A 25,701-nucleotide genomic window follows, 5' to 3' on the forward strand; every position below is an offset into this window, starting at 1 on the left:
AATGGTTTGAACTAGTTCACAGCTCCACCAAACAGTGTATTAGTGTCTGAATTTTTCCATGTCTACTTCAGCATTCCTTATTTTCCTATTATTAGCCAATCCAACAGGCTGCAGGTAGTATTTGAGTTGTTTTAGTTTGTAATTCTCTGATCAGTAGTGATTTAAAGCATTTTAAAATGTGACTATTGCAAGCTTTTATTTCTTTTTCTGAAAACTGCTGTTCCATATGCTTTTTTACCATTTGTCAACCGGAGAACCCGTTTGTTTTTTTATAAATTTGGCTCAGTTCTCTAAATATTTTATTTTTATGCTTTCTCATACATTTAATAGGAATGAGTGTTATATTTTGTCAAAGACTTTTTTTTTTTTACATCTATTGATATAATTACATGGTTACATTATTACATTAGCACAATCGATCATTATCAATAATGAAGTCAATTATGCTGACAGCTTTCTTAATATTGAGCCAGCCTTGCATTCCTGCTATAAATTATACACATACTTTCATTAAAAGCACTAAAATGCTTTAACATTCCAATAATGAATGATCATTCAGACATATAAATTAAATATCTAAAAATTAAAGAGTTCACCTTTTGTTAATTTCCCCTCCCCACAGGAGAGTAATCAAATTATTTTTCTCTCATACATTCAAAGCTCCAGAATTCCTTTGTCAAGGAAAGGTGGCTTTTAAAAGTACCTCTCAGGGGCAGCTAAGTGGTGCAATGAATAGAGCACTAACCCTGTTACAGTCAGGAGGACCTGAGTTCAAATGTGACTTCAGACACTTAATACCTCCTAAGCTGTGTGACCCTGGGTAAGACACTTAACCCCAGTTGCCTCAGCAAAAAAAAAAAAAAAAGAAAAAAAGAAAAAAAAAGTACCTATTGCAAGTATTATGGAGTGCTTCTTTCACTCTTAATTTTGTTAATATAAGGAAATGGCATAGAGGAAACTCCCTCAAGAGACACCCACCTGTTCTGTCTCCTGGTGGCTATTCAGAGAGGGTGACTTGCTTAGGGCCGCAGCCAATATGGTGTCAGTAGTAGGATTAGGATCTTCCCAAAACTCCAGCCTATTATCCATCCCTCAGGGCATGCTGCCTCTTGTGGTCATTTAATCAGGTCTTGAAGCTATTCTTACCTCACAGTAAATGTACTAGATTTTTAGTTAATTATTCACCATTCTAATCAGTGTGGGGTAGGGAAAAGCATGTTAGCTTTGGAGTCAGAGGATAACTTTAGGTTCATATAAGACTCAAGTTCAAAATCTAGCTGTTCCTGGCCACTTTCCTACTCTGGCCTCAAGCAGTAAATCTAATCCTTTCTCCATGGATGTTCTTTCTGAAGGGCATCCTTGGGTCTTTTCCAGGCTAACCGTCCCCTTATTTTAGCTGCTTCTATAGTTTAGTTTCCTGTTTGTCAGTGTGACTTAGTAAAAGAGAGAGCCCAGAATTAAACATAGTGCTCCAGATGTCATCTGAGCAGGGCACGGTTTAACACCTACTTTGGGAACAAAGTTGAGTTATAGGCTCATGGATTTTTAACTAGAAGAAACCTTAGAAGCATGTCAAACTTGATTTGTATAGATTAAGCCAGATTAAGTAATTTGGACAGGGTCACCCAGGCAGGTAAGTTTCTGGGGCAGGATTCAAACTTGCTACCTCCTATCTCACTAGGAACTCATCCTAGTACCTCCTTTCTCTTTCACTTGTCCTCATGTAGTTATAGCATATATATGCTATAAGTACATGTAACATTATTCTTCTGGTTATCTTTTCTCTGCTTTATTTCATAAAAGGTTTTCCAGTTTTCTTTGTATTCTTTACAGATACTGTCAGTTGCAATGCCATTATAATATCCTATCATGTTACTATAACACAATTGAACTACCTTTTATGTTTGTTTGTTTGTTTTTGTAATTTCACATTATAAAAATCCTTGAACTAATAGCTTTATTTCATCTTTAATAATGTTCTCGAGTAATATTACCAACAATTACTGGAATTACTGGTCAAAGGCTCTGCCTAGTTTTAGACTACTATTACATAATTATATGTTTAGTTATATATCGACATACGCACGTGTATATATAACTGTATATGACATGTATACACATATAATTACATGTAAAATTACATAAATAAGTGTTGTTGCCAGATGAACCTTCAAAATAATTCTACAAGTTTGCAAGTCCACCAGTAATGTTCCTCACAACTCTGCTAGCATTAGGTTTCATTGCTTTTAATGATTTTTATTCATTCAATGGGTTTGTAGCACCCCAAAATTGTTTTTACGGACTCTTCAATTAGGGACGCTGAGCATTTTTTTAAGGGACTGTGAAGAATTTGTCTTTTAAAATCGTCATTTATGTATGTCCTTTTACCGTTTATCATCGTAGACTGGGAATGACCAGTGTGGATTTTTAAGTTGCTTATATTTTGTGTTGTGTTTTGTTATATACACACACACACAAATTTTCCCAGTGTTTTATATTTTTGAAATTTTCTTATGGTTAAGTACATCTTTCTTTTTTTAATTAAAGCTTTATTTACAAGTAATTTTTCCAACACTGACCCTTGCAAAAACCTTTTGTTCCAAATTTTTCCCTCCTTCCCTCCACCTCCTCCCCTATTTGGTAAGTAGTCCAATACATGTAAAATATGTTAAAATACATGTTAGATCCAGTATATGTATACATATTTATACAGTTACCTTGCTGCACAAGAAAATTCAGATCAAGAAGGAAGAAAAAGAAAAACTGAGAAAGAAAAAAAATGCATTGCAAATAACAACAGAAAGAGTGAGACTGTTCTGTTGTGTTCCATACTCTGTTCCCCACAATTCTCTCTGGGTGTAGATGGCTCTCTTCGTCACTGCACAAGTGGAACTAACTGATCTGAATCATCTCATTGTTGAAGAGAGCCACATGCATCAGAATTGATCCTCACGTATTCTTGTTGTTACCGTGTACAGTGATCTCCTGGTTTTGCTCATTTCACTTAGCTTTAGTGCCTGTAAATCTCTCTAGGCCTCTCTATAGTCATCCTGCTGGTCATTTCTTACAGAGCAATAATATTCTGTAACATTCATATACCACAACTTATTCAACTATTCTACAGCTGATGGGCATCCACTCAGTTTCCAGTTCTTTGCCACTACAAAGAGGGCTGTCACAAACATTTTTGCACAGGTGGGTCACTTTCTCTCCTTTAAAATCTCTTTGAGATATAAGCCCAGTAGAAACACTCCTGGGTCAAAGGGTATGCACAGTTTGATAACTTTTTGATCATAGTTCCAAATTACTCTCCGGAATGGTTGGATCCGTTCACAACTCTACCAACAATGTATCTGTCCCAGTTTCCTCGCATCCCCTCCAACATTCCTCATTATCTTTTCCCATCATCTTAGCCAATCTGAGAGGTGTCTATCTCAGAGTTGGCTTAATTTGCATTTCTTTGGCCACCTCACTGGCCCCTGGCCCCTTGATCACAATCCAGTCTGCCTCTCTAGTTTGGGTTTCTCTGGATCACACACGTTTTCTCACTTTCCATACCGTTGATGTTTTGGAAGCTTCCTTCACAGTATCTTTCCCGTGTCCCCTCTCCTCTCCATCAGCACTTGCCTTCTAACTCTATCTTTTCCCAAGAAGTTTCTTTATCAATGTTCCTCTTGTTTTGCCCTCCCCCCCAGTGCACTAAGGCATGATGCTTCTGGCCTGTGTCCTGCCCAGCTCCCTACAGAGCCGTGGTGATTTGGAGCACCTTTTCATGACTACAGTTTCAATTTCTTTATCTGAAATTGTCTGTTCATACCAGACCCTTTGACCATTTATCAGTTGGAGAATGGCTTGAACTGTTACAAATTTGAGTCAATTCTCTATATATTGTACCTCTGTCTTTAGTAATCGTTTGCTGAATATCAAAACTAAATCTTGACCCCCCCCCCCCCAACTCTCATCTCGCTTCCACTACTAAAATATTTCATTTATGTTTTTAGGGTTATGTTCAACATTTCATCTCCAGAATCCACTGATGTGGTACAAGATATGGATCTACTTGCCAATTTCTTCAATGAAGCCTTGCCTCCTTTCCCCAGCTTTTGCTTTCCATAGGCTTGTCAACCACTCATTTTTACTGCATCCATTTGGTGTGTTTGGTGTCTGCACTCACTTTTTGTGAACTGTTCACACCCAATTTTTCTTTTTAATCCCTGTGGGATTTCTCAAAATTCAGAATTCTTGTTTCAATCCCTCATCCCCCCTTTGATGAAGTTTCTTCATGAGTTTATCTCTATTTCCAATCTCTTCCTTTGGACCTCAGATCCACAGGACCCGTTTCAGCCCTGTCTCTGCTGCCCCTGACATCTCTGGGGGTCAGCACTGCCCTTTGCCTCCCAGAGCTGGCTCCACCTCACTGGCCCCTGGCCCCTTGATCACAATCCAGTCTGCCTCTCTAGTTTGGGTTTCTCTGGATCACACACGTTTTCTCACTTTCCATACCCAGTTGATGTTTTGGAAGCTTCCTTCACAGTATCTTTCCCGTGTCCCCTCTCCTCTCCATCAGCACTTGCCTTCTAACTCTATCTTTTCCCAAGAAGTTTCTTTATCAATGTTCCTCTTGTTTTGCCCTCCCCCCCAGTGCACTAAGGCATGATGCTTCTGGCCTGTGTCCTGCCCAGCTCCCTACAGAGCCGTGGGGATGGGGAGCCCTTCTGATTGGTCTGTCACCCCAGCTGCTACCCACTCCAACCTTTCTCATTCTGTACACCTCCAGCTTATCTCCTAAAATTCATTGACAAAGGTCCAAGCCAATAGGGTGGGAGTCTCCCAAACTATGGCAGACTTGATATCAAATCAAGTTTTTTGCTGAATTATGACAAAAGAAAAAAAACAGGCTAATATCTAGTATTTTCTTTTTATTGAGACATGGAATTTTTGTTCCTTTTCATATAACTTATCTAATTAAAATATTCATCTTGGTAGTTACCACAAAAAAGTAACATAGAAAATTCTATTTACATCTGGGGACCAAAATACAAATGCAGAGTAAGCCAACACCTGACTCCCTTCCCTCCCACCCCAAACAAAAACCGAAGCCCTCCCCCCACACACGACAGATCAGAGGATGACTTTGGCGTTCTGCATGGAGCGAGCACAGAACATTGGAATTGCACAAGGGAAGGCTCAGGAAGGCCGAGGCGTCGGTTTACCGTTTGCAGAGGCTCACTTGGCTTGGCTCCTTCCTTGCCCCCATCCCCCTCTGGTGGTGAGCAGGGCTGCCTGGAAGCCTGTTAGAATGGCAGCCCAAAGATATTGCGGGGACCCCCCCACCCGGTGCCAGAATCTCTTTCATACTCTCCCATCCAAAAGCCACTGTGTAAGGGAACTTGCCACAGCTGAATCTGACATCACAGAAAGCTTTCAGTGGCAAAACCCTCAAAATGCAGTTTATAACCGACTCTTGAGATGGGGGACCCAGAGGGCGACCCCCACCTTCAAGAGGTCGTGCCAGTAAAGAAGGGAGATGGGGGTGGGGGTGGAGGAGAAACAGGAGCCATAAAGCACAGAAGAAACTCTTGTCATCCTCGAAGCACAGACCAAGACCACTGATTGACGTGGTCACCGCTGGGGGGTGTGGAGGCACCTGCATGGAGACTGCTGCACCTTGTCCGATGCTCACCTCCCTGGAACCCCTAAGCCAGAAGCGATGGCGGCTTTCCAGGGCGTTTCCAAATGCGTCAGAAAGGGTCCTGGCCCTGTAACCTTCCCAGGCTGACAGGAGGTGCTTGGATTGGTTATTCCAGTTTGCTTAGCCGGGTCCCCCCCTCAGCAGAAGTGAGGGGTGAGGGAAGGGGAGAACAAAGTGTATCTGGTTCCTCTCTGGTCTTGGTGCTTTTCGTAGCTGAGCTTTTAGCGACTAAATGTGCAATTTCCAGAGTTCCTGTCTGCAAGCCTAACTCCCGGGCGGCACTCTGGTTTGACTTTATCGGGTCCATGGTTCTCAACTCCTCCTCCAACATCTCAGACTACGCTGTTACTGCCACAATTTCTATTTGGCATTGCACAAGCCACTAGCGTCAGATTCCTTTTAGTTTTCAGACAAATGGGCCGCAAAGGTCTCATTCTAGTCAAATCTTTCCCTCCAAAGGCAAAGGCTCATGCTCTGTGTGTTGACCATTGTGAGCTATAAAAATTTCCAGAAAGTTACTGTGCTCTTCTAACACAGGGTCTTACCATTTTCTTTTTAAACCCTTCACACACACTACTCTTTTAAAACCACTCACTTCCAGCAAAAATTCACATGGAGCAAAGAGATTAAAGTGCCTAACTTTAAAAAGGCAGGAAATTTTTTCCTGGGCTATATGAAATCTGGAAACATGTAGCTGCCTGTTTCCACCCTTGAGCAGGGAGAAAGAGTGAATAGAAAAAAATCTTTTAAAATTGTTTGAGGCAGAAATGGAAAATTCTGAAATTGCTTAAGGGGATGGAAGAGTGGGAAGGGACAAGCTGTGCAAATCAAAGTTTTCCCCCCAGGATGTATGTCTTGTACTAATACTCAAAGCACAACAGGACAGATCAAGAGGGTTGAGGAAAGAGTCACTCACTTTCCCAAATAAGCGCCTTAATAAATACTATTTGATGACAACAATAAGTGAGAACGCAAGATAGGCATCTGTACAGGAACTGAAAAGCAACAGCAGGAAAATCTCCCACCTGGGGTTAACAAACAAGAAAACGGTAACAGTTTTCAAGATCCTAGAGCTATCCAGGGAGAGGCAAACTGCCCTGTAAGGAAGCATCGCAGGATTCCCAAGGCTTTTCCAACACACACAATAGGCACCATGGAGGCTCCCTGGGGGCTGGGGCCTTTAGGTGGGAGGGGAGGGCCAGTTTTCCCTTTGGAACAGCATCCCACCCTGAGAAGAGGTGGTGACTGGGCTGAGTTCTGGGGATCTTCTGGCCTTGACTGATTAGATTTGCATTCTAACTCAATGGTAGGAAAGAAAGCAGTCTAAAACAATATAAGGTAGGGGTGTGAGAGAGAATGTATGTGTGTGTGTGTGTAAAAGAGAGACAGAAAAAGAAAGAAGGAAAGACAGAGACAGAGAAAGGAGGAAAAAATACTGGGGGTATTATAAATACAATCTGGGGAAATATTTATTAATTAAAACTATTTTTCATAGTTTACAAAGAGGTTTGCTAACAAGGTTGAATTGACCTTAAAATCCTCGGGAGGCCCAAGGCTTCACATCTTTCTTTTTAAGTCTCAAGTGCTCTCTGGGCAGGGAGGCAGGGGCTGTGTGCAGGTAGTTTACAGGCACTACACCTGAAGAAATGGTTCTGTCAATCCTTGGGCAGGTTTTGGAGATGCATATTGATAGCGACTGGCTCTATGGAGCCAAACAGACTCCTGTGAGCTTTACTCCCCCCCTTCCTCTTCCTTTCCCATCTTCAGGGAAGGTTTTTATCTTCGGGAGAATCTGTTCTTGAACGCCTTGATCGTCTTGGCCATCATTGGGGCAATTTCTACAAGAGAGGACAAAAGTCAGGCCTGACCACTGGGTTTCCATCTCCAACCACCCCAATTTGCAAAGAAGCACATAATCACAGGCTGGGCGCTCAGATACTATTTTGAGTCTTATTATTAAACAAACCAAATAGATAGCAATTAAAGACCTGGAAAAGTCCAGAAGACTTAAAATCTTAGTGCTTAAAAATGGGTATTCACAATCCAGACCAATCTCTCCATTCGTCCTCCCATCTTAAACACATGAGGAAGCCTCTGAAGCAGAAGCTACCTCACTCAGTCACCACTAAGCAAGGACTAATAGCCCCAGAGACCTCAACCTGACATTCAGACCTCATCTGGAGGTTTCTTCAAGCAGATTATGCTGTTTTTGCCCCTTAAAACTAAAAGAAAAAACCCTAGGATCCAATCAACCGGGTTCTTTCACAACCAACTAGTTTCTGAAATAAAGTTCTGAGCTCCTGACTTTTGACTTCACTTTCCCCTCCAACCTTGCCCCCTTTGCACCTAGAGTAAGGATCGCTGGAATTATCAGCCTGGCTCCAGGCTATAATGATCTTTCTCTCACCTTACCCAAACCCAGCAACATTGACATGACCTTTTATAACCTCTACCATCTCAGGAAGAGCCCACATTGAAAAGTTAAGCACTCTTGCTGCAAAAGCAGGTCCCTTCTAATTCCACTGCTCCATGACTACAAAGATCCTCTCAAACAGAACACCCAGTGAGGCCAGGAAGCTGCCTGCCCGCAGGGGTCCAGGGTGATGGCTCTCACTCACAGGCCGCGGGGGCGTCCTCCCTTTTCCCCCCACAGCTTGTTTCCTCCATCTGTGCTCACCGAACAAAACAATCCCACTGCTCAAGTTAAAAGGTCAGAGCACCCAGTGGGTAGGACTGAGCTGCCCTCTAGTGGCTAAAGCAGACCCCATGGGGTTCTTTGTGAGGAAGGTGCTCTTTGCAAGGCCGTCTACAACTGAGGAAGGGGCAGAGCTTTAAGTGCCCCCGCCTCCCAAAGTGTCCCAGAGCACAGGACAGCAGGCAGACAAGGCGGAGGGGGGTTAGCCCTGCTGTGACTCACTTTTTACGGGCGGTTTCCTGGGGTCGTAAGACACGGTGCTGCTGACTGCTGGGGCTGAGTGGGCGCTGCTGGTGCTCGGGCCGTCGTAGGGCTGCCCTTCCTCGGCACTGTTGCTGTAGCTGCTGCTGCTGCTGCTGCAGGTGTAGCCACTGCTGGAGGTGTAGGGGGCGGGCTTGATCCTGTAAAAAAAAAAACGGGACAGGTAAGGGCGGGCCCAAGCCCAGGCCTGCCCCGAGGCGCAGATGGCCCCCTCCTGTCCGGGCTGATCTCACTGTTATGGGGAAGACCATCCACAGGCCACTCACTGGCCAGCACCAAATAGCCCCTGACTATTTGGAAGCAACAGCTCCTCAATACTCCAGGGAGTTCACAGAGACGCAGGGTGACTGGCTCCTCCAGCCCTCGGTGGTTCTGGTTGCACGGTTAGTGCTTCCCTACCCACCAGAGCACAATGGGAATCAAAACTGAAAGAGGTCTTACTTGATCTTTTCAGGAACAGCCGCTCCTCCAGTCCCAAATTTCTCCTGCCGTCTCCTGACATCACGAGGTGGCTTGGCCACAGAGTTGACAAACGCCATCTTTGCTTGTCGGCCTACAGGGAAGTAAAAGAGTCACTCCTGGGTTAGGGGACACAAAGGCTCTCATTCAGGTGTCACAGACCTGAAGTTACAGAAGAGACTTAAGCTGTCCCTAAGTAAGAATCCCTTGGACAACTGCCCTCACACATGGTCATCCAGCTTCTGCTCCTCCTTAGAGCCTCCAAGTACAGGGGAATATGATTGAATTTTTCCTTATCCTGAACTAAAATCTAGTCTCTTTTCAACTTTCACCTTAGAGACCGAGATCTTTCTAAGACAAGTGAAGACACTAGCTTTTTAATAAATTATCAACTCTGAAAGCCTCCCTTTATTTACAGCACCCACCATGTAGGAGACACTAGAATCTTTGGATCAGTCTGACACCTGTACCAAGGCTTTGTTGTTCCCCAACAAGGCCGGATGAATGGCCATCCTGGTAATCCCCAGTGTTCCTGACCAAATCTCATAGCCTTTCCCCCTCCCTCCTCATTCTTTACCTTTGGGTTTGTTGGCATGAGCTGATCGGATATTCTCAGTCAAGAGGAGCAGTCGCTGCTCCCGAGCATCTTGGAGTCGTAGATACATCTCCCTCCAAGACTCAAATTCCTCTGGTCTCTCTCTCTTAAAGTCTCGATGGCAGTGAATTTTCCACAGCTGATCAGTCTCTTCAGTTAACACCTGAAATCAAAACACAATGACTTTTACATTTTTTCCTCCATTTTGTTAGTTTTTTCATAAAACCAACATTTAGTTTTGTTTTTTAATTCAATAGTTTTCCTACTCTATTTTATTAATCTCTCCTTTTGAGTTTCAAAATTTCTAATCTGGTATTTAATTGGGGGTTTAAAAATTTTTTTTTAGTTGCATGCCTAATTCACTGATCTCTTCTTTCTCTTTTATTATTTATGTAGCAATTTAGAAAGATAAAATTTCCCCTAAGAACTGCTTTGGCCGCATCCCATAGGTTTTGGTATGTTGTCTCGTCATTTTCTTGGATGAAATTAGATTGTTTCTGTGATTTTTTGTTTGACCCACTCATTCTTTAGAATTAGGTTAACTTCCAATTGGTTTTTAGTCTATCTTTCCCTGGCCCTTTATTGAATATAATTTTTATTGCACTGTGAGCTGAAAAGGAAGTATTTACTATTTCTGCCTTTTTGCATTTAATTATTAAGTTTTTAATGCCCTGAAGCATGGTCAATTTTTGTGTACTGCAAAAGGTGTATTTCTTTCTGTCCCTATTCAATTTTCTCCAGAGGCCTATCATATCTAGGTTTTCTAGGATCCTATTAACCTCTCTGGTTTCCTTTTTGTTTATTTTGTGGTTAGACTTGTCCGATTCTGAGAGGGCAAGATCGAGATTCCCCACTAGGATAGTTTTGTTGTCTATTTCTTCCTGTAACTGACTTAAAATCTTCTCTAGGAATTTGCCTCCTTTACCACTGGGTGCATACACATTTAATATTGTTACTACTTCATTATTTACTGTACCCTTTATCAAGATGTAATGAGAATTTTTTCTCTCTCACAACAAATTGTTCCAAATACTTCTTTGATCAGCATGGCAGTAGAGAGGTACCTTAAAAAAATTTTTCCCCCAGCTTAGAACTCTGCTCATTCCTCTAGGAAGAGAATTATGGCAGTGGCATACAAGTATCTGGCATGGCACCTCACTGATTGTGCAAGGCACTCTAGTTTATAAAGGGATCTGTGCTACACTCATGCTCAAGAAGCTTCGGTGGCTCCCTATCACCTCCAGGATAAACTCCAAACTCCTGTGTAGTATTTAGTCTTCTGTAGCCTGGTTTAAATCTATCACTCAGCCACATGTATTCATTGTTCCAGGCAGATTGGCCCCTGCTCTTTTCTCCCTTACATGACTTTCCATCTCCTGTCTCCCCTCCAAAAATCTTAGTACTTTACTACTCAGCCCACAGATTAGCTTGTATATATGTTTTCTATCTCCTTAGCTATACATATTCTGTCTCCCTCAGCTTCCTATCTTCAGCTCTCTCCAGAAAATTTTGACTCCTGGAGGCCAGAGATGCATCTGGCTTTTATCTTTGTAGCTACAAGTCCTTCAGATTCACACTAAGTGTTATATACTATAAGAGTGATTCTCACAACAACTAAGGTGAAGCAATGCAAGGATCTCTCCTTTGATCCCCAGTTGGTAAGAATTCATCCAATACACCTATCATACTGTATATCATACACACTGTATATCATACTTCTCAGTGATCGTGGTTTCCCCATCCCTTACCCCTACCCTGGAACCCACTAGGCAAGTCACTTCACCCGTATGCCCTAGTTTCTCCAACTGTAAATAAGAATCATAATAGTACCTTGTTCCCAAGATTGTTGTGAGATCCAAATGAAATTATTTAGTGTTTAATATAGTGCCTGGCACATAGTAGGGACTTAATAAAATTTTTCCCTTCCCTCCTCCCTCCTTTAAATTTCATGAAGATGGGCCTGCCAAAGTCTAATTTTTCTGTTTCTCCCAGAACCTAGAACAATGTCATGCACAGGGAAGATTTCATTACTGTCTGCTGAATGCAAACTGAATTCTTAATTTGTAGAGGAAAAGTTCAACATCCAAAGAAATTCAATGATTTGCCCAAAGTCATATGAAAAGCATGCAGTAAAGCCAGGATCCCAGTCCGGATGTTCTTCCACTCCACCTTTTGTCTGTTTTCTCCACTGCTCTCAGCACAAAGAACACAACCCAGCCCCCCTACCCCAGGGACCTGACAAATAATCACTACCAGGCTTGGAGCTCCAAAAGCCTCAGGAGCTCTACTTCTGCTAATTTATCAAGACAACCTCCAAGAGACAGAGATGAGGTCCAATAATCACTTCAGCAAAATCCCAATGTTAGAGATATTCTATTTGGACTTCCAGTACTATGAAGGAAATTATTTTAAAAGGCATTTTTATTTATCTTCAAGTGAAAGAGTTAATGCAAAGGGAAAAAAAGACAATACCCCAACATGATAGCAAAATGATTTGGACAGGTCTGCATCTGACCTATATAATTCTTTCCAATAACCACAATGGTACCTGGATGTCAAGTTCAACTGTTGCTTCCCTGTACTCCAGGGGTTCTGGTGGCAGAATTCTCCCTTGACCTTTTGTGACTAGGCAAGCCCAAGGGTGCCAGGAGAGCTGGTAGTTAGCATGTTTTTCCTCCTGCTGAATCCCACCTAGATTCTAGCCCCAAAGGATTATTGAAAATGACAGGAGCAGGTGTTGAACACATGCTCACTTGAAGCCCCTGAGCCAAGCCAGGGATCAGAAAAAAAAACTAAGTGCTTGCTGAACCCTGAACTATTTCTAAAGGAAAAGCAAATACACAGAGAAGGCCGTTATTCAAGGAGTGTCATCCTACCCCCCACACTTCTTTTAAAGAAGAAACTCACATGGTTGCACTCCTCAATTCTATAGAGTTGCTCAGGAGTACATCTTTCCAAAACTGGTTCAAGTACAGAATAGGGAACACCCCCAACTTCATAAATTGCTACAAAAGGAAAAAAAAAAAAAAACCAGGAATGAGGTGAACTGCAGTTTCATTAACACATTGTATGCAAAGTCATATTTGAGTCTAGGAGAAATGGAGATAAGACATACATAATATAATACACTAAGAAAAATATAAAGTGATAAGGAAACCAAATGAGTAAGAAATCATTTCCAACTTGAGGATTGGAATCAGGGAAGGATAGAAGAGTCCATAAAAAGGGACTGGGGAAAGTTTCCCATAGCACTGAACTGAGACTTAAAGAAGATGAGAAATTGAACACACTTTGGGAGTCAGAGGCAGGAGAGGAGAGAAGATTCCAGAAATAAGGAACAGAGTCAAGAAAGACCGAGTGATAAACATAAAGCACTTCACTTAGAGATGGGCTCCATCACAAACAAAACCCAAGGTGGACTCAAAGTATACTCACAGTCTATGTTATTATTGAGGACTCTGATGCACTGCTGGTGCAAGGACATCATCTTCGGTAGGTAGGCACACTTGGAACCGGAATAGACTTGCATCTTTGAATTCATCCTACGTCCAGTAAATCCAGCTTCCTCTTCTTCATGGGGTGAGGAGACTGCTATAGAAAAAAAAAAAAGGAAATATAAAACTAAATTTTCTCTCAAAAGATTCCCTTTGAAAACATTACTCACAAAAATACAGGTTAGCCCTTTACAGAGCTGCATCTTTGAAATATGGAACCATCTTAGTTCAGACCAGCTCTAGCTAACCATTAATGGCAAGGGCAATAACCATTATATTACAAAAGTAGCCCCCAGAAACCCAGGGATTGCACTCAAAGGCCTTTTGCTGTTCTGTAGAGCAGCAGGATCTCAGACCAAACAAGACTAATTAATTAATCTGATATTAGTTTATATCCCAGTAATAAATTTAATACTGGATAATAGGAAAGATCTACCATATGCTCATATCAACAAGTTATCCCCACTTTACCCACCCAAACATCCAAAACAAGTACAGCTGCTTCATGAAATATGCCCCTCCAACAAAATCGCCAAGTTAAAATACCAATTTTTATTTTAGGTTTCCATGCTAAAGTATGGAAATTACCTACAGGAAGTGCTAGCAAGAAAGAATCTTAAATACTAGTTATGGACAGCATAGCTATAATGGCCTTCATTTATCCTGGAGAAAAGTCAAAGGGAATAGGATAGCAGTAAATCTTTGGAGAGGTGTCACATGGAGAAGGGATTGAGCTTTCTGCTTTTGAGCTCCATCAGACACATCTGGAAGCACCACATAGAAGTTGTAAAGAGGCTGGATGTCAGGAAGAATGTCCCACACAATCTGAGCTCTCCAAAACTGGGCAGGGTTCCCATGGGTGGATTCTCCCTCCCAGGAGGTCTTTAAGCAAAGACTGGACACTATTCTGTTGGGTCTGATGTCGTGGGGATTCTTTTCAGTTAGAGACTGGACTAGATAAATGCTAAGATCCCTTCCAAATTTCAAATTCTGAAATGATTTTGGGAACTACTGGAAGAGCAATCAAGAAGTTATCTTCAGCTTTTTAGACCCTCATCAAATGCTTTCTTTCAGAAAATAGCAACTCGGAGATATCCCTGTCCTTTTGCATATTGAAGCAACTCTCCCATCCCCACATAGGGAACCTACCTTTCCTCTTTGGCTGAAAGGAGGGAATCAATTCAAGAGAAGGAAGTGGACGATAATTGGCCTGAATGGTAGGCAAGGGGATGTCTGGTAATGTTGGGGTCACATCAGTGGAGACCTGTGGAATGAAAATGTCAATCAGACAGGTCTCATCTTACCCCCCTCACTTTGTCACAACTCTTATTGTTTTTCTCTTAAGGCTAAATCATGACACTCATTGGCTGGGCTTCCTTCTTTACTAAGGAAATGATTAAATAAGCACATGCCAAAGGCCTTTAATCAATTCCCTCTTCCAGCACTGCTGCAAGGAGACACATTATGGGACACTTAGGAAACAAGTGACTCCTGAATAAAATCCACCTGGGCAGCAAGAGAGGCCCAGAGCAGAAAGTTGTAAAGGCTAGGCCCCAAAGGACACTGATGAATAGGAAAGAACACTTATTTTCCAGACCACTGCCATGACCCATGTAAAATTTCATACAACCTTTTAAAGCCTCACAAGAGAAGAGTATTTTTTTCAGGAGCAGGAAGCTTCTTGTTATTAACAAGCAGATGTCTGGCTTGAGGAGACCTGGCTAGCTTCTTACCTTTTTTAGTTTGGCAGAGCTGGTTCCAGAATGTTGCTTTTCTGCCTTGCTCTCATTCATCTTAGGTAGTTTCTGAATGGCATTATTAGAGTTTTTATGATCAGCTTTGGAACCGTTCTGCTTACTGTGACTTTTCTCTGCACGAACCCCAGTTGTAGTTTTAACAACCTTCTTTTTTTTCCTCTGGGGCTGGTCGTAGCTGAGGTATGATTCAAAAGACATGGTGGGCTGTTCATAGTCATCATCCACATCTGTCTCTCCAGCCCCTGAAAAGTGACTCGATGATTTTCTGTCCGAGTTAGAGGCTTTGGGTTTTCCTTCCCGCGTCTTTAAGCTGTTAGACCCCCCTTTCTCTTTTGGCTTGGGAGAAAATTCTCCCTCCCATTTCCCCACATCAAAGCTGTCCCCACTAAGCTTGGTCTTTTCCAATTTGGATTTCTGTGCATCCTTGTGCTTTGTTTTTTTCATATGGTTGACAGAAGCCACCTCCAAAGGAGGTAAAAGCTTCTTCTTGCTACCACCGCTTTCTTTGTCCCTCTCTTTCTTGGCAGCACTAGACAATGTCTGCTTCTCCTTAGTACTGGCTCCTGAGGGAGACCTTCGGCCCTCTTCTCGAGAAACAGCCTTAGACACTTTGTCTCGACCCAAACTAAAGGTCTTTTCCTCTCTTGTATCCAAGCGATGCTTTTCCTTCTGTGAAGTCTTGTGCTCTTTGCTCCGACTCACAGAGCCTCTATCCTGAGGTTCACCCAAGCGTCTCTCTTGGCTATTTAAGCCTCGGTCCTGAAAGGCATGACTATGGCTTTTGCCAGCCTTCCGATGTGGTACTGGCTGCTCCTCCTCCTCCTCTTCAGGGAGTTGATCATAGTCCATGGATAACTGCTGAGGGCTTGTGGAAGGCTGAGGTGAGTGAACATGACTACTGTCAGATAGCTCCTGATCGGATGTGTACAATGGGGAGGTTTTGTTCCATCGCTTTCTTTCTTCTCTTGTCTCACCACTGTGTGAGGCCTTGGGCATTCTATCAAACTCTGAAAGCTTTCGATGCTTTTTCTCCCGGTAGTCAGGACTGTGTGGCTGACTACAAGAGGCCTTCCAGCTTTCCTGATATTCCTCCTCCATTTCCTCCTCCTTGGGAAAAACATCTCGGGGACGTTTTCGAGAGCTACTTCTCTCGAGGTCTTGCTCCTCAGGCTCAATATTCCTAAGCAAAATTAAAAAAAAAAAAAAAAAAAAAGAAAAAAAAAGGGGGGTGGGTGGGAATCATTTCATTAACATTCATCAAGTGCCACCCGTGTAGAGAATAGGCAAGGAGCTGGAGATGACAAAAAATCCATAAATGCTCTAAGTGACCTAAACATTATCTATCTAGAAAAAAAAAAATCCTATCACTTTATTAAGGATAGATTAGAGCAGAGAGCATCTAGGAAAATATGCAACAAAAGGGATGAGTACACATAGCTAGAACTGTGGTACAGGTGGGATGGGTAAGGCTGAAAAAGAATAGAGAACACAACTTGCTTCTTTCCTTTGTGAGTCTACCTAAGTACCCAATCCTCCATGTACATATTATTCTCTAGTCAAGTTAACTCTGGAAATTTCAGTTCAAATTTATCTACCTACCCTAAATCACACCCACCTTTCAAATCTCAAACTAAGCCAATTACCAACAGGCTTTCTATTCCAAATAATACTGACTCTCTTTCCAGACTAGGAATTAGGCCTACTGAATCCAGTCTTGGAAAAGATGATAGAAAAGACCTTTCAAGTCCCAGAATCAGAACAGCTGCCATTCTTCTTAGGTCTGACTGCATGAACCACTCTGACGTTCTTATCAGAACTGAAAACAAGGAAGCAAAGAAGAGAAAAGAGTGTCGGATTTGGAATCAGAGGACATGGGCTGAGTCCTGGCTTGAGCCCCTATTATTCCTAAAACTTAGGCAAATCACTAGGGCCTGGTGGCCTGTTTTCTTCTCTGTAAATAAGAGGGTTGGACTAGGGCTAATTCAATCCAACAAGTATAAATGAGATGGCCTTTGAGGTTCCTTTCAGCACAAATCTATGACCTGAAGAGTCTTTCTGCAGTCACTCTTGGACACAAAAAATCAGCCACGAAGCAAGTCTGGTTATAGAACACCAATCTTACCTTTCAACCTCCTGAGCAACAGGGACTAACTTCTTCCATCGGGCCACTAAGTCTTTGGCAAAGCCTCCTACTTGCTCATGTTTCCGCAAGCCATTCACTGTTTTCCCGACACCTGTTTCCTATAAAATTATTTGAAGAAAACAGCAAGAGGGGTTAAGCCTAATTTACACCAAACTGAAAAACCTCAGATTCTTTGAGGTAAAACCATCACTGTCAATTTACCAAATATTTCTACCTATCAAAAACTCATTTTTCAGATTTCTTCAAGTTTAGTTAATTTCTTAGCCTAAAATCTCTGATCACAAGAGTAGCAAAACTCTAGTGTGGTAAGGAATAACATTTATCCCAGTTCTAGAAAGGCTTTTAAAAGCAAAAGGACCACAATGAATTTGATAGAAAAGATCTAATTGGCCTTATATACTAGAAAAACTAGTGTTCTAAGTCCCAGGTTTACCACTTATTATAATATCAACATTCTCTCCCATCCCCCAACAACCACTAGTGAGTCTACTATATAATATTTTGTTATCTATGTGTCATATTCTCCAACTAAACTGTAACCCCCAGAAAAATTAGTATTATTTCTCCTAGCACCCTGAAAAGTTCTAAACTATACAACATAAACTGTTTCCTCAATGAATGTCAAATGAAGGTGTAAATGTGGGAAAGTTCTCTCATTTCTCTGAATTCCTTTCTTCTTCTATAAAACAGACAAACTAATGCCATCACTGGTCTACTTGTTATGGGGAACAAATGAAAATATACTTAAGTACCTTATCATATCAGGGTTAAGAGGGAAACATCTGCTTTCCCTTTTATTTTATTTTTCAATTTACTAAGCTTTTATTAAGTGCCTGCAGTGTATGCATGGCAATGCAGCAGGTGCCAAGAATACAAAAGTAGAAAGACTCAGAAACTGCTTCCAAGGAGTTTACTGTTAGTGTCTATTAACTCTTATCATTAAGGTTCTTCTTTTATTTTTATATGAAGATTTAAAAATGTCAAGGTTCCCTTACCGCCAGAATGTCCACGGTGATAGGTAAGTCTGAGAGTCTCTTCAGATGTTTTAGTAGCTACAGAGAAAATGAGAAATGCACAGTTAAGAGTTTTTAATGCGATTGGGACACATGAAAATCTCCTTTCCTGAAGTAACAATGCTACAGAATACATCTGAAAGAACCATCAACTCTATTGACATTTAGTGTTTTGCCTAAGACTTGGTAAAAGAGCAAGACAACATCAATTACAGAAAAATGCCACATAGGCCTGGCAGCAGAGGAAAAAAGGAAGAGGAGGAACTCAGAAAAAAAGGGCATTGTGCCTTCAGGAAGTAGTTACTTTCTAAAGGCTATTTTTTTCAAAATAAGGAGGTAGGCACAGGCAAAGAGTAGTTTCCTGCTGAAATTTCATCTGCCATTATTAGAATTTTTCTATTAATAACAGATATATAAGATGACGGAGTAGTGAGCAGAACCAAATTAAATTCTCTTTATTTTCTTCTCAGCACTCTTTCCTCATGGAGCCTCTGGGAAGATAGTGTTTAGTAAACTATTACCCTACACATACTTAAGTTTATTATTATTCACCTCAGTATTCATACCCTAACTGGGACTCAATTGAGATACTTTGTTGAGCAATTAATTCCAACTTTATGGCTAGTGAGCCTTTAATTCTTAGTCTGATCTAATTCCTCCAGCTCTTATTTAGCTTTTTGCCTCCTGTATGCTATTTTCTTTTTTTTTTTTTTTTTTAAGAAAATCTATAGAAGTGCAAGATGACTGTGATATATAGTAAATGCACAGTAGTGTGGTAGAGTGAGAAGCCTGGGGATTTGGTTAGGATTACAAGGCTGCTTACTTATTGAGCAGATCACTTTCCCCTTTCTGGGCCTGGGTCCTCCTCCTTTGTAAAATGAAAGGGTAGAATTAAATGACTTATAAGGTCCCTTCCCTTTCTGAATCTTTGATTTTATGGGATAGTACATATGTCTGCCTTAAGCAAGGTTGAAAAATTATCTTTCACTACTCATCCACGCTTCTATCTTTTACTAATACATCACAAAGTCAATACCATGATGACAGAGAGTGGGGTTCTCTAATACACAGTCCTGTTTGGAGTTGTAAGATACCTTAGAATTTATTTAGCTCACTTCACAGCCTCATTTTATAGATAAGAAAACCAAAGACTAGAGAAGCTAGACTGCCTTGCCTAAGGTCACATGGCTCATAAGCGGCAGAACCAGAGTCAAACCCAGGTTCTTCAGTCTCCAAACCTGCTACACCACTACATTAAGAACTGTATTTTCAGAAGGCTAGTCTCCCACCCCCATTTCACCACCCAACTTTATATCCACTGCCTTCTTTGCCTACAGTATACAATTCCAAGTCTAACAAAAGTACAAAAAGTTAACAGATTCTGAATAAAACTTTCACATTTAAATTCAGAAAATGAGATGTGCTGATTTTCAATGTCTCCCTTTACCTATCATCAAGTCTGACATAATAAAGCTTTCAGTATTTCGGTCACTTTCTGGGCAAACCACTTTAACTAATCAAGCCCTGAACAAATCATTTCCCTTCTCTGTAAAATGAGAATTTGGACTAAATGATCCCAAAGCCCTAAAGCCTATATTCTGTGCACTCTCCTTTGAAATATGGCACTATTGATATAGAACAGAGCAAAGAAAGCAATTCTTACTGGATAAAATGAGCATTAGGAAAGGGACTTGGTGCCATCTCTAAGGGGAAGGTTTTACATTCAAATATGAGTGAAAAAATTTGGGGAAACTATGGTATAGGGGAACAAACACATAATTAAGAATGAGAAGTCCTGGCTCAAATCCCAACTCTTGCTACCACTTGGGGAACCCTGGTATATCACTTCCCCCTCCTGGCCTTGAATCACCTGTAAATCCCCTTTCTATCTCTAAAACTGCTATGTGGTTCTAAGATCATTGAAGTATCACATTAAAGTAGAACTGATTAAAAAGCAATCTGAATGATCTGATCTACCCAAATGTTAAGATATATGCAAAAAAAATTTCCAGGAAACTGAGAGATATGACAAATTACTACCCCCATGCAAATAAACCACCACAACATTAAGTAACAAGTGGAAGGAAATGGAGCAAAGATTCTCGGGCCTCTTAACATACTGTAGACTCCACAGAGGTAATTCCACATTATCACACCATATTGGTTAATGAACAAATTTCTTGGACCCCCAGCAATGCCAATAAGGGTATGTTTTTCTTTTTAACCCACTATCAAATGAGAGGGGTACCTCGGACAAAACCCTTTGGGGTCGGCTGAAATTTGAGGTTTGTCAGTTTTACTTTGTCCCACAATGAAGAAAAAGGGCATCTTTCCAACAGTCTCTTTCTCAGCTAGAAACAGGTGTTAAGATAGAGTAGAGAAAGGTTTGCTAGATATGCTTTTTTTCTGTCATCAGAAAGGGGGTCATAGCAGATCCTACAAGTGAATATATTCACCTACAAAAACATACTCCAAAATGAGTAGACTAAAAACTGGTCAATCTAGAATTCTGTCAGCTAGGAATCTTTCAACGAGCACATCCACCCTGTTATAGTACAGATGTTCTCAATGGTGACCCTGAGATACTATAAAATACTATCAGATCCATGCTTTTTTATAATCATACTCTGCACAGGTGTTATAATTCTTTGAAAATTGATATCCATGGTAGGTATTATGTTAACTTTCTAACCAAAATAGTTTAATCAGGTCATCCTATTTCCTGAACATACTAGATTAACAGTTTAGTATCAACCTGAGAAACTATGATAAGGGCCTGAGGGGAAAAAAAAGACAAGATATCTAAATAAAGTAACAAACTATAAAGATTGTGTCTCTCATATCACAATATGAAATGTAAATAAAAGAGACAAAATTAAAATGCCAAACAAAGAGTACATAAGCATTTACAACACAGCAAAATTCTAGACATTGATAATTACCACTCTTATAAGGGTAAACCAGCATACATATTTTGCTTAAGTATGAGTATGGCCAGAATCATTTCAAAGACAAGTCTTTGCATACAAATGCTAAAATTGGGGAGGTTAAGGTAAGTAATATCCTGATTTTGAAATGAAAACATTTAGGAGACAGCAGCACACAATTTTTCTACTAATTTTCTAAAATAAATCCATTTAAAACCTAAACATCAATGAATCTTCTCACTGACATATGTCAAAGTACTAATAACCTGCCAATCAGTCTCTTAGAAAATCATTCCCCAACAAATGACACCAATATTTGTCTGATAACCATGTACCCAGTCTATGCTATTACATTTACGTGGAAAAAATGGGAATTACAATTACATTTAATATTGAATAATCTAAAGAAATAAATATGGAATATAAACTATGGATCTGTGTCTTGGTTTTGTAATATATTTTCAGAAATAAGTAAAATATGACTACTTAGCCACTTTAAAACTTTTATAACTACTTGGAGAAAGTAGCCACTTTCCTGAACTGCTATGGCATAATAATGATAATAGCTGACATTTTCATAATGCTTACCATGTGCCAGATCCTATGCTAAGAGTTTTTCAATTATTATCTCATTTGATCCTCACAACAATCCTGGGAAATAGGTGTTATTATTCCTACTTTACAGCTGAGAAAACTTAGGCAAACAGAAGTTAAGTCACTTGACAAAGATCATAAGGCTAGTATCTTAAGATGACTTTGAGAACTCAGATCTTTGGGACTCTATCCACTGTGCCACTTAAGATGACTATGAAACTCTGAGAATAGGCGATCTGTATATAAAACATATATTTATACTTTTGAAATTCAAATAGCACATTACCTTCAGTCCTGTCAGCAATATTCTGTCTATATTTACAATATTAAAAAAAAAAAAATCCAATGTCACCATTGTCTCATACAATCCCAATTGTAAAGGGAAATTTTGCATGATTTTTAATTATTGAAAACTGCTAAAAATTATGCCAAGCTAGAATTACAAAAATTTGCCCACATCACAATACAAAACCACCCAAATACACTACAAGTAGTAGTCATTTTTGTACATGAAGGTGGTTTGTATAATGATATTCTCAAGAATGGGACTCTTTATTCATCCTGGTTTACTCTTCACAAAAACCAAAGCCTGTGTCCAGTGTTAGCTAATACAAAGACACAGAGATACATCAGATTTATTTGTTTAGTAAGCCCTTGTTACAATATATCTGCTGATATCACAATTTTCTGTTTCTGTTTCTTCTTTGTGGTCAGTCCCCCTTGTCAATGGCACTCTCCCACACTCCCCCAGGAGCCTATGTGCCCGATACATAGTAAGTAGGTGTTTAATAAATGCTTGATGAATGATGGGATAGATTTGTACAAGATATGACTGCATCAAAGATTTTTTTTTTTTTTAAGATTTTAAAGCTATGCACAGACATTGGACTTGAGTTTGAATCCTGGTTGTCTTACTACCTGCTGTTTTCACCTTATGAAAATTATTTCCCTTCTGGAGGGCCTCAGTTATTTCATATGAAAAATCTAAAGATCATTCCTTTTGGCTCTATGTACTATAATCTTTAGAAAGCTAATGAGGTGAGGTTTCTCCTTTTCCCCATTATAGAGTAGGAAATGGGAGTAAGGGATGGGAGAACAATGGCAAAAAGTATAATACAGCTGATGGTCCTATGCCTACCCAGGCAGTTCATCATGAAGTAGAGGTGAAATTTATCCCACACATATACCAATGAGGTTATTTACTTCTTCCCATCAAGTTAGTTAAGTCATAAAGGGGAACTCTATTAGTGCATTAATCAGAATTTACCCATCCCCATAAAAATCAGTATTGGAAATCTGAAAATATGCATGCAGCGCTATCCCACCAGATACACAGAAATCTCAGGTTTTCAGTGACACATTAAAATCTTAACGGTTGATAATAAAGACAAATTTCCTGCCCAGCAGAAATAAGTATGTGAAGGGACTAAAATCAGTATTTACTAAATGTACAGTTACTGAAATTAATGTTTAAAATTTTTTAAAATTGTACCCAGCTATTAGTGAAACATAAAGAATAAAGTTGCCATATTTCATAGGAACTAAAAGCTTAACAGTGCACACACACACACACACACACACACACAAAGGTGACAGGAATATAACTCAGGTCCCTAGATTTCAAGTCTCCTTCCACTAATTATACTACCAAATAAGATGGCTTCCTCAAGAACTTCTTTGAATTGAGTTCTGAATGAGCAGAGTTAATTAGTTTAGTAGACAGAATATAGAGGCTATTTCAAGCATGCACAGATGCATAAAACCTGGTTTTGTGACAAATGGAAAGCAGGCTCACACAGGTCTGAGCACTCAAGGGGAAAGTGAATTTCACTAGATCCTAAATATAAATATAAAGACAAATCGCTAAGCCAAACTTTTCAGTTAAGATATCATCCTGTGATTCCAAAGAATATCCAAGCACTAGCTTACTTTTGGATCATTAAGTTGAAAATTTGTTTATTCTAAGAAATTTTGATATACATCTTAGTACATAGAGTGTACACTACTAAAGGAGTGGTGCCATGCTGGAAATCTTTTAGAGGGGTGAAGAGCAGAGTAGAAAAAGTAGTATAAAGCTGCCTTCTCAGAGAGTGGCTATTATTTAAAGCAGAATCTAATTAATTATAAACAAGATCTTTTGGATGAAGTTTGCTGAGAGGAATTAGAAGCTGGTATTTTTATTCAAACACTACAAAAGAAGGGTTATATACTGGGCCTTGGGTTTCTGCACTTATAAAATTAAGAGATTTGGACAAAATGGTCCTTCCCAGAGAGCTGTAATAATGAAATGTAAATATATATATATTTTTTTCCAACTGCACATTAGGATATTTTTAAGTGACAGGGAAGCGGCAAAGGTCAAAACTCCCAATTATCAAAAAAGAAGGCCATTTAAAAAGTCTCTAGTCACTCCAGGCCACAGGCGGAAGCTACCGCACAGTTCGGTTTGGGAATCCCGGACAAACTATTTGGAAATCAAAGGGCAGAGAGCAAAGCGAAGAGCGCGAGGAGGCCCGAGGAGCTCAGCACCAATTCGGGGATCAGGGAGGCCAGCCCAAGACGAGCGGCTAGGCGCAGGAGACACGCTCCTCGTCCACCAACTTCTCACAGCCGTGGAGCCTCGGGCGGGCCCGGCTCCCTTGGTGCCCGGCTACTGAGGACTGCCTACGTGCCGGGCCTGCGCCGACTCCTCGGCCGGGACCCCCACACCCCCCTCCCCCCGGAGCGCCGGGCCGGGCCTGGCCGCAGCCGGATCCCGGGAGCCCGCCCCGCCCCCCTCACCCAGAACAAACTTTCGGATCCCAGAGTCGCCTGGGGCTGGAGGGGAAAGGGAGGGGAGGGAGACCCAGGGCTGCGCTCCTGGAGTGGGAGTGAGTTCGAGGGACTGACGGTGTCACTCATGGGGAGCTGTCGGAGAGCTAAGAGTGGGGACCCAGCGGCCCCGAGCCCTGGGCCGGGCCCGGCCGAGCCCACGCGCCGCTCGCCTCCCTGCCGCCTCCCCCGGCAGCCGGACCAGGCCGGTGCCCGGGTGACCGTTAAGCGGCTCGCGCAACTCCCCCCCCCCCCCCCCCCCCCCCCCCCCCCCCCCCCCCCCCCCCCCCCCCCCCCCCCCGCCCCCCCCCCCCCCCCCCCCCCCCCCCCCCCCCCCCCCCCCCCCCCCCCCCCCCCCCCCCCCCCCCCCCCCCCCCCCCCCCCCCCCCCCCCCCCCCCCCCCCCCCCCCCCCCCCCCCCCCCCCCCCCCCCCCCCCCCCCCCCCCCCCCCCCCCCCCCCCCCCCCCCCCCCCCCCCCCCCCCCCCCCCCCCCCCCCCCCCCCCCCCCCCCCCCCCCCCCCCCCCCCCCCCCCCCCCCCCCCCCGACCCCTACCACAACCACGACCACGACCACGACCCAGGTCCCGACCAGAGACTTACCTTCTTCGGTTCGGGATTCCCGGCCAGTCTCGACTGCAGCCTCTCCACCACTTCCAGGACCGACTCCGCCGCCATGGTGGTCACTGGCACGGCCTCCTCGCCGGGACTGGGCTCGCGGCGCCTCCACGGCCAAGGGAAGGGGGAGAGGGTGAGGGAAAGGGGAGCGTACCTCCCGCGCCGCCTACACAGCGCTGGCGGAAGCGGAACTGGCGCTTTCGGGGCCGCGAGGGAAGGGTGAGTGAGCCCTAGGGTGGCCCCTCCCCCAACGTGCTCTGGCCCCGCCCCCGACGGACGAGCGAGGTGTGAGCTCGCCCAGAGCAGGTGCGCTCCTCCTCCGCGCGTGCGCGGCGGCCTGGGGGCGTCCGGCACATGCTGGGCTTCAGCTTGTGCTCGAGGCTTCTTCCCGGAGTTCAGACAGGCCTAAGTCCTTGCAGTGAGAAGCAGCGGATGCCCAAGGGCCCCTCCGACTCCAGCCGCGTAGTCCTAGCCTGTTTCTCGGTTTGGGCCTTCTGCCCCGGGGGCTGGCCTTATCAGCCCTCCTGCTGCTTCCAGGAATTGCCCCGACTCTCCCATCCTTAAAAAATCGAAACAAACAAACAAAAAGAAAAACCACAATTTCCTTTACACCCGTACACAAGAGCATAGATTTGGAAAGTGCAG

General features: G+C 42.4%; 1 protein-coding gene across 2 annotated transcripts; it reads right to left on the bottom strand.

Moving 5' to 3' along the window:
* Positions 1–6,617: 6,617 nt before the first annotated feature.
* ELOA (elongin A) lies at positions 6,618–25,280 on the bottom strand. Of its 2 annotated transcripts, none has more exons than XM_031962615.1 (11): positions 25,042–25,280; positions 18,092–18,148; positions 17,076–17,194; positions 14,930–16,133; positions 14,346–14,460; positions 13,138–13,293; positions 12,610–12,707; positions 9,685–9,865; positions 9,090–9,201; positions 8,610–8,788; positions 6,618–7,530 (listed from the first exon to the last, which is right to left on the bottom strand). In XM_031962615.1, the coding sequence occupies exons 1-11, from the start codon at positions 25,114–25,116 to the stop codon at positions 7,469–7,471; spliced, it is 2,358 nt and encodes a 785-aa protein (XP_031818475.1). In that variant the 5' UTR covers positions 25,117–25,280; the 3' UTR covers positions 6,618–7,468. The 2 variants fall into 2 exon arrangements, with proteins under 2 accessions (XP_031818475.1, XP_031818474.1); XM_031962614.1 differs by having other exon boundaries at positions 13,138–13,290; positions 25,042–25,240.
* Between the last annotated feature and the right edge of the window lie 421 nt (positions 25,281–25,701).

The sequence above is a fragment of the Sarcophilus harrisii genome, chromosome 3, assembly GCF_902635505.1.
Source record: "Sarcophilus harrisii chromosome 3, mSarHar1.11, whole genome shotgun sequence".
NCBI classification, from domain to species: Eukaryota; Metazoa; Chordata; class Mammalia; order Dasyuromorphia; family Dasyuridae; genus Sarcophilus; species Sarcophilus harrisii.

What these genes read in the sequence shown, in the direction of transcription:
- ELOA (XM_031962615.1), bottom strand. Translation starts at nt 25,116, where the DNA reads ATGGCGGCGGAGTCGGTCCTGGAAGTGGTGGAGAGGCTGCAGTCGAGA. An exon ending in GTTGCTCAGGAGGTTGAAAG is followed by an intron (nt 16,134 to 17,075) that starts GTAAGATTGGTG and finishes AATTTTGCTTAG; the next exon opens with GAATATTGAGCCTGAGGAGC. An exon ending in TCATGCCAACAAACCCAAAG is followed by an intron (nt 9,202 to 9,684) that starts GTAAAGAATGAG and finishes ACTTCCCTGTAG; the next exon opens with GCCGACAAGCAAAGATGGCG.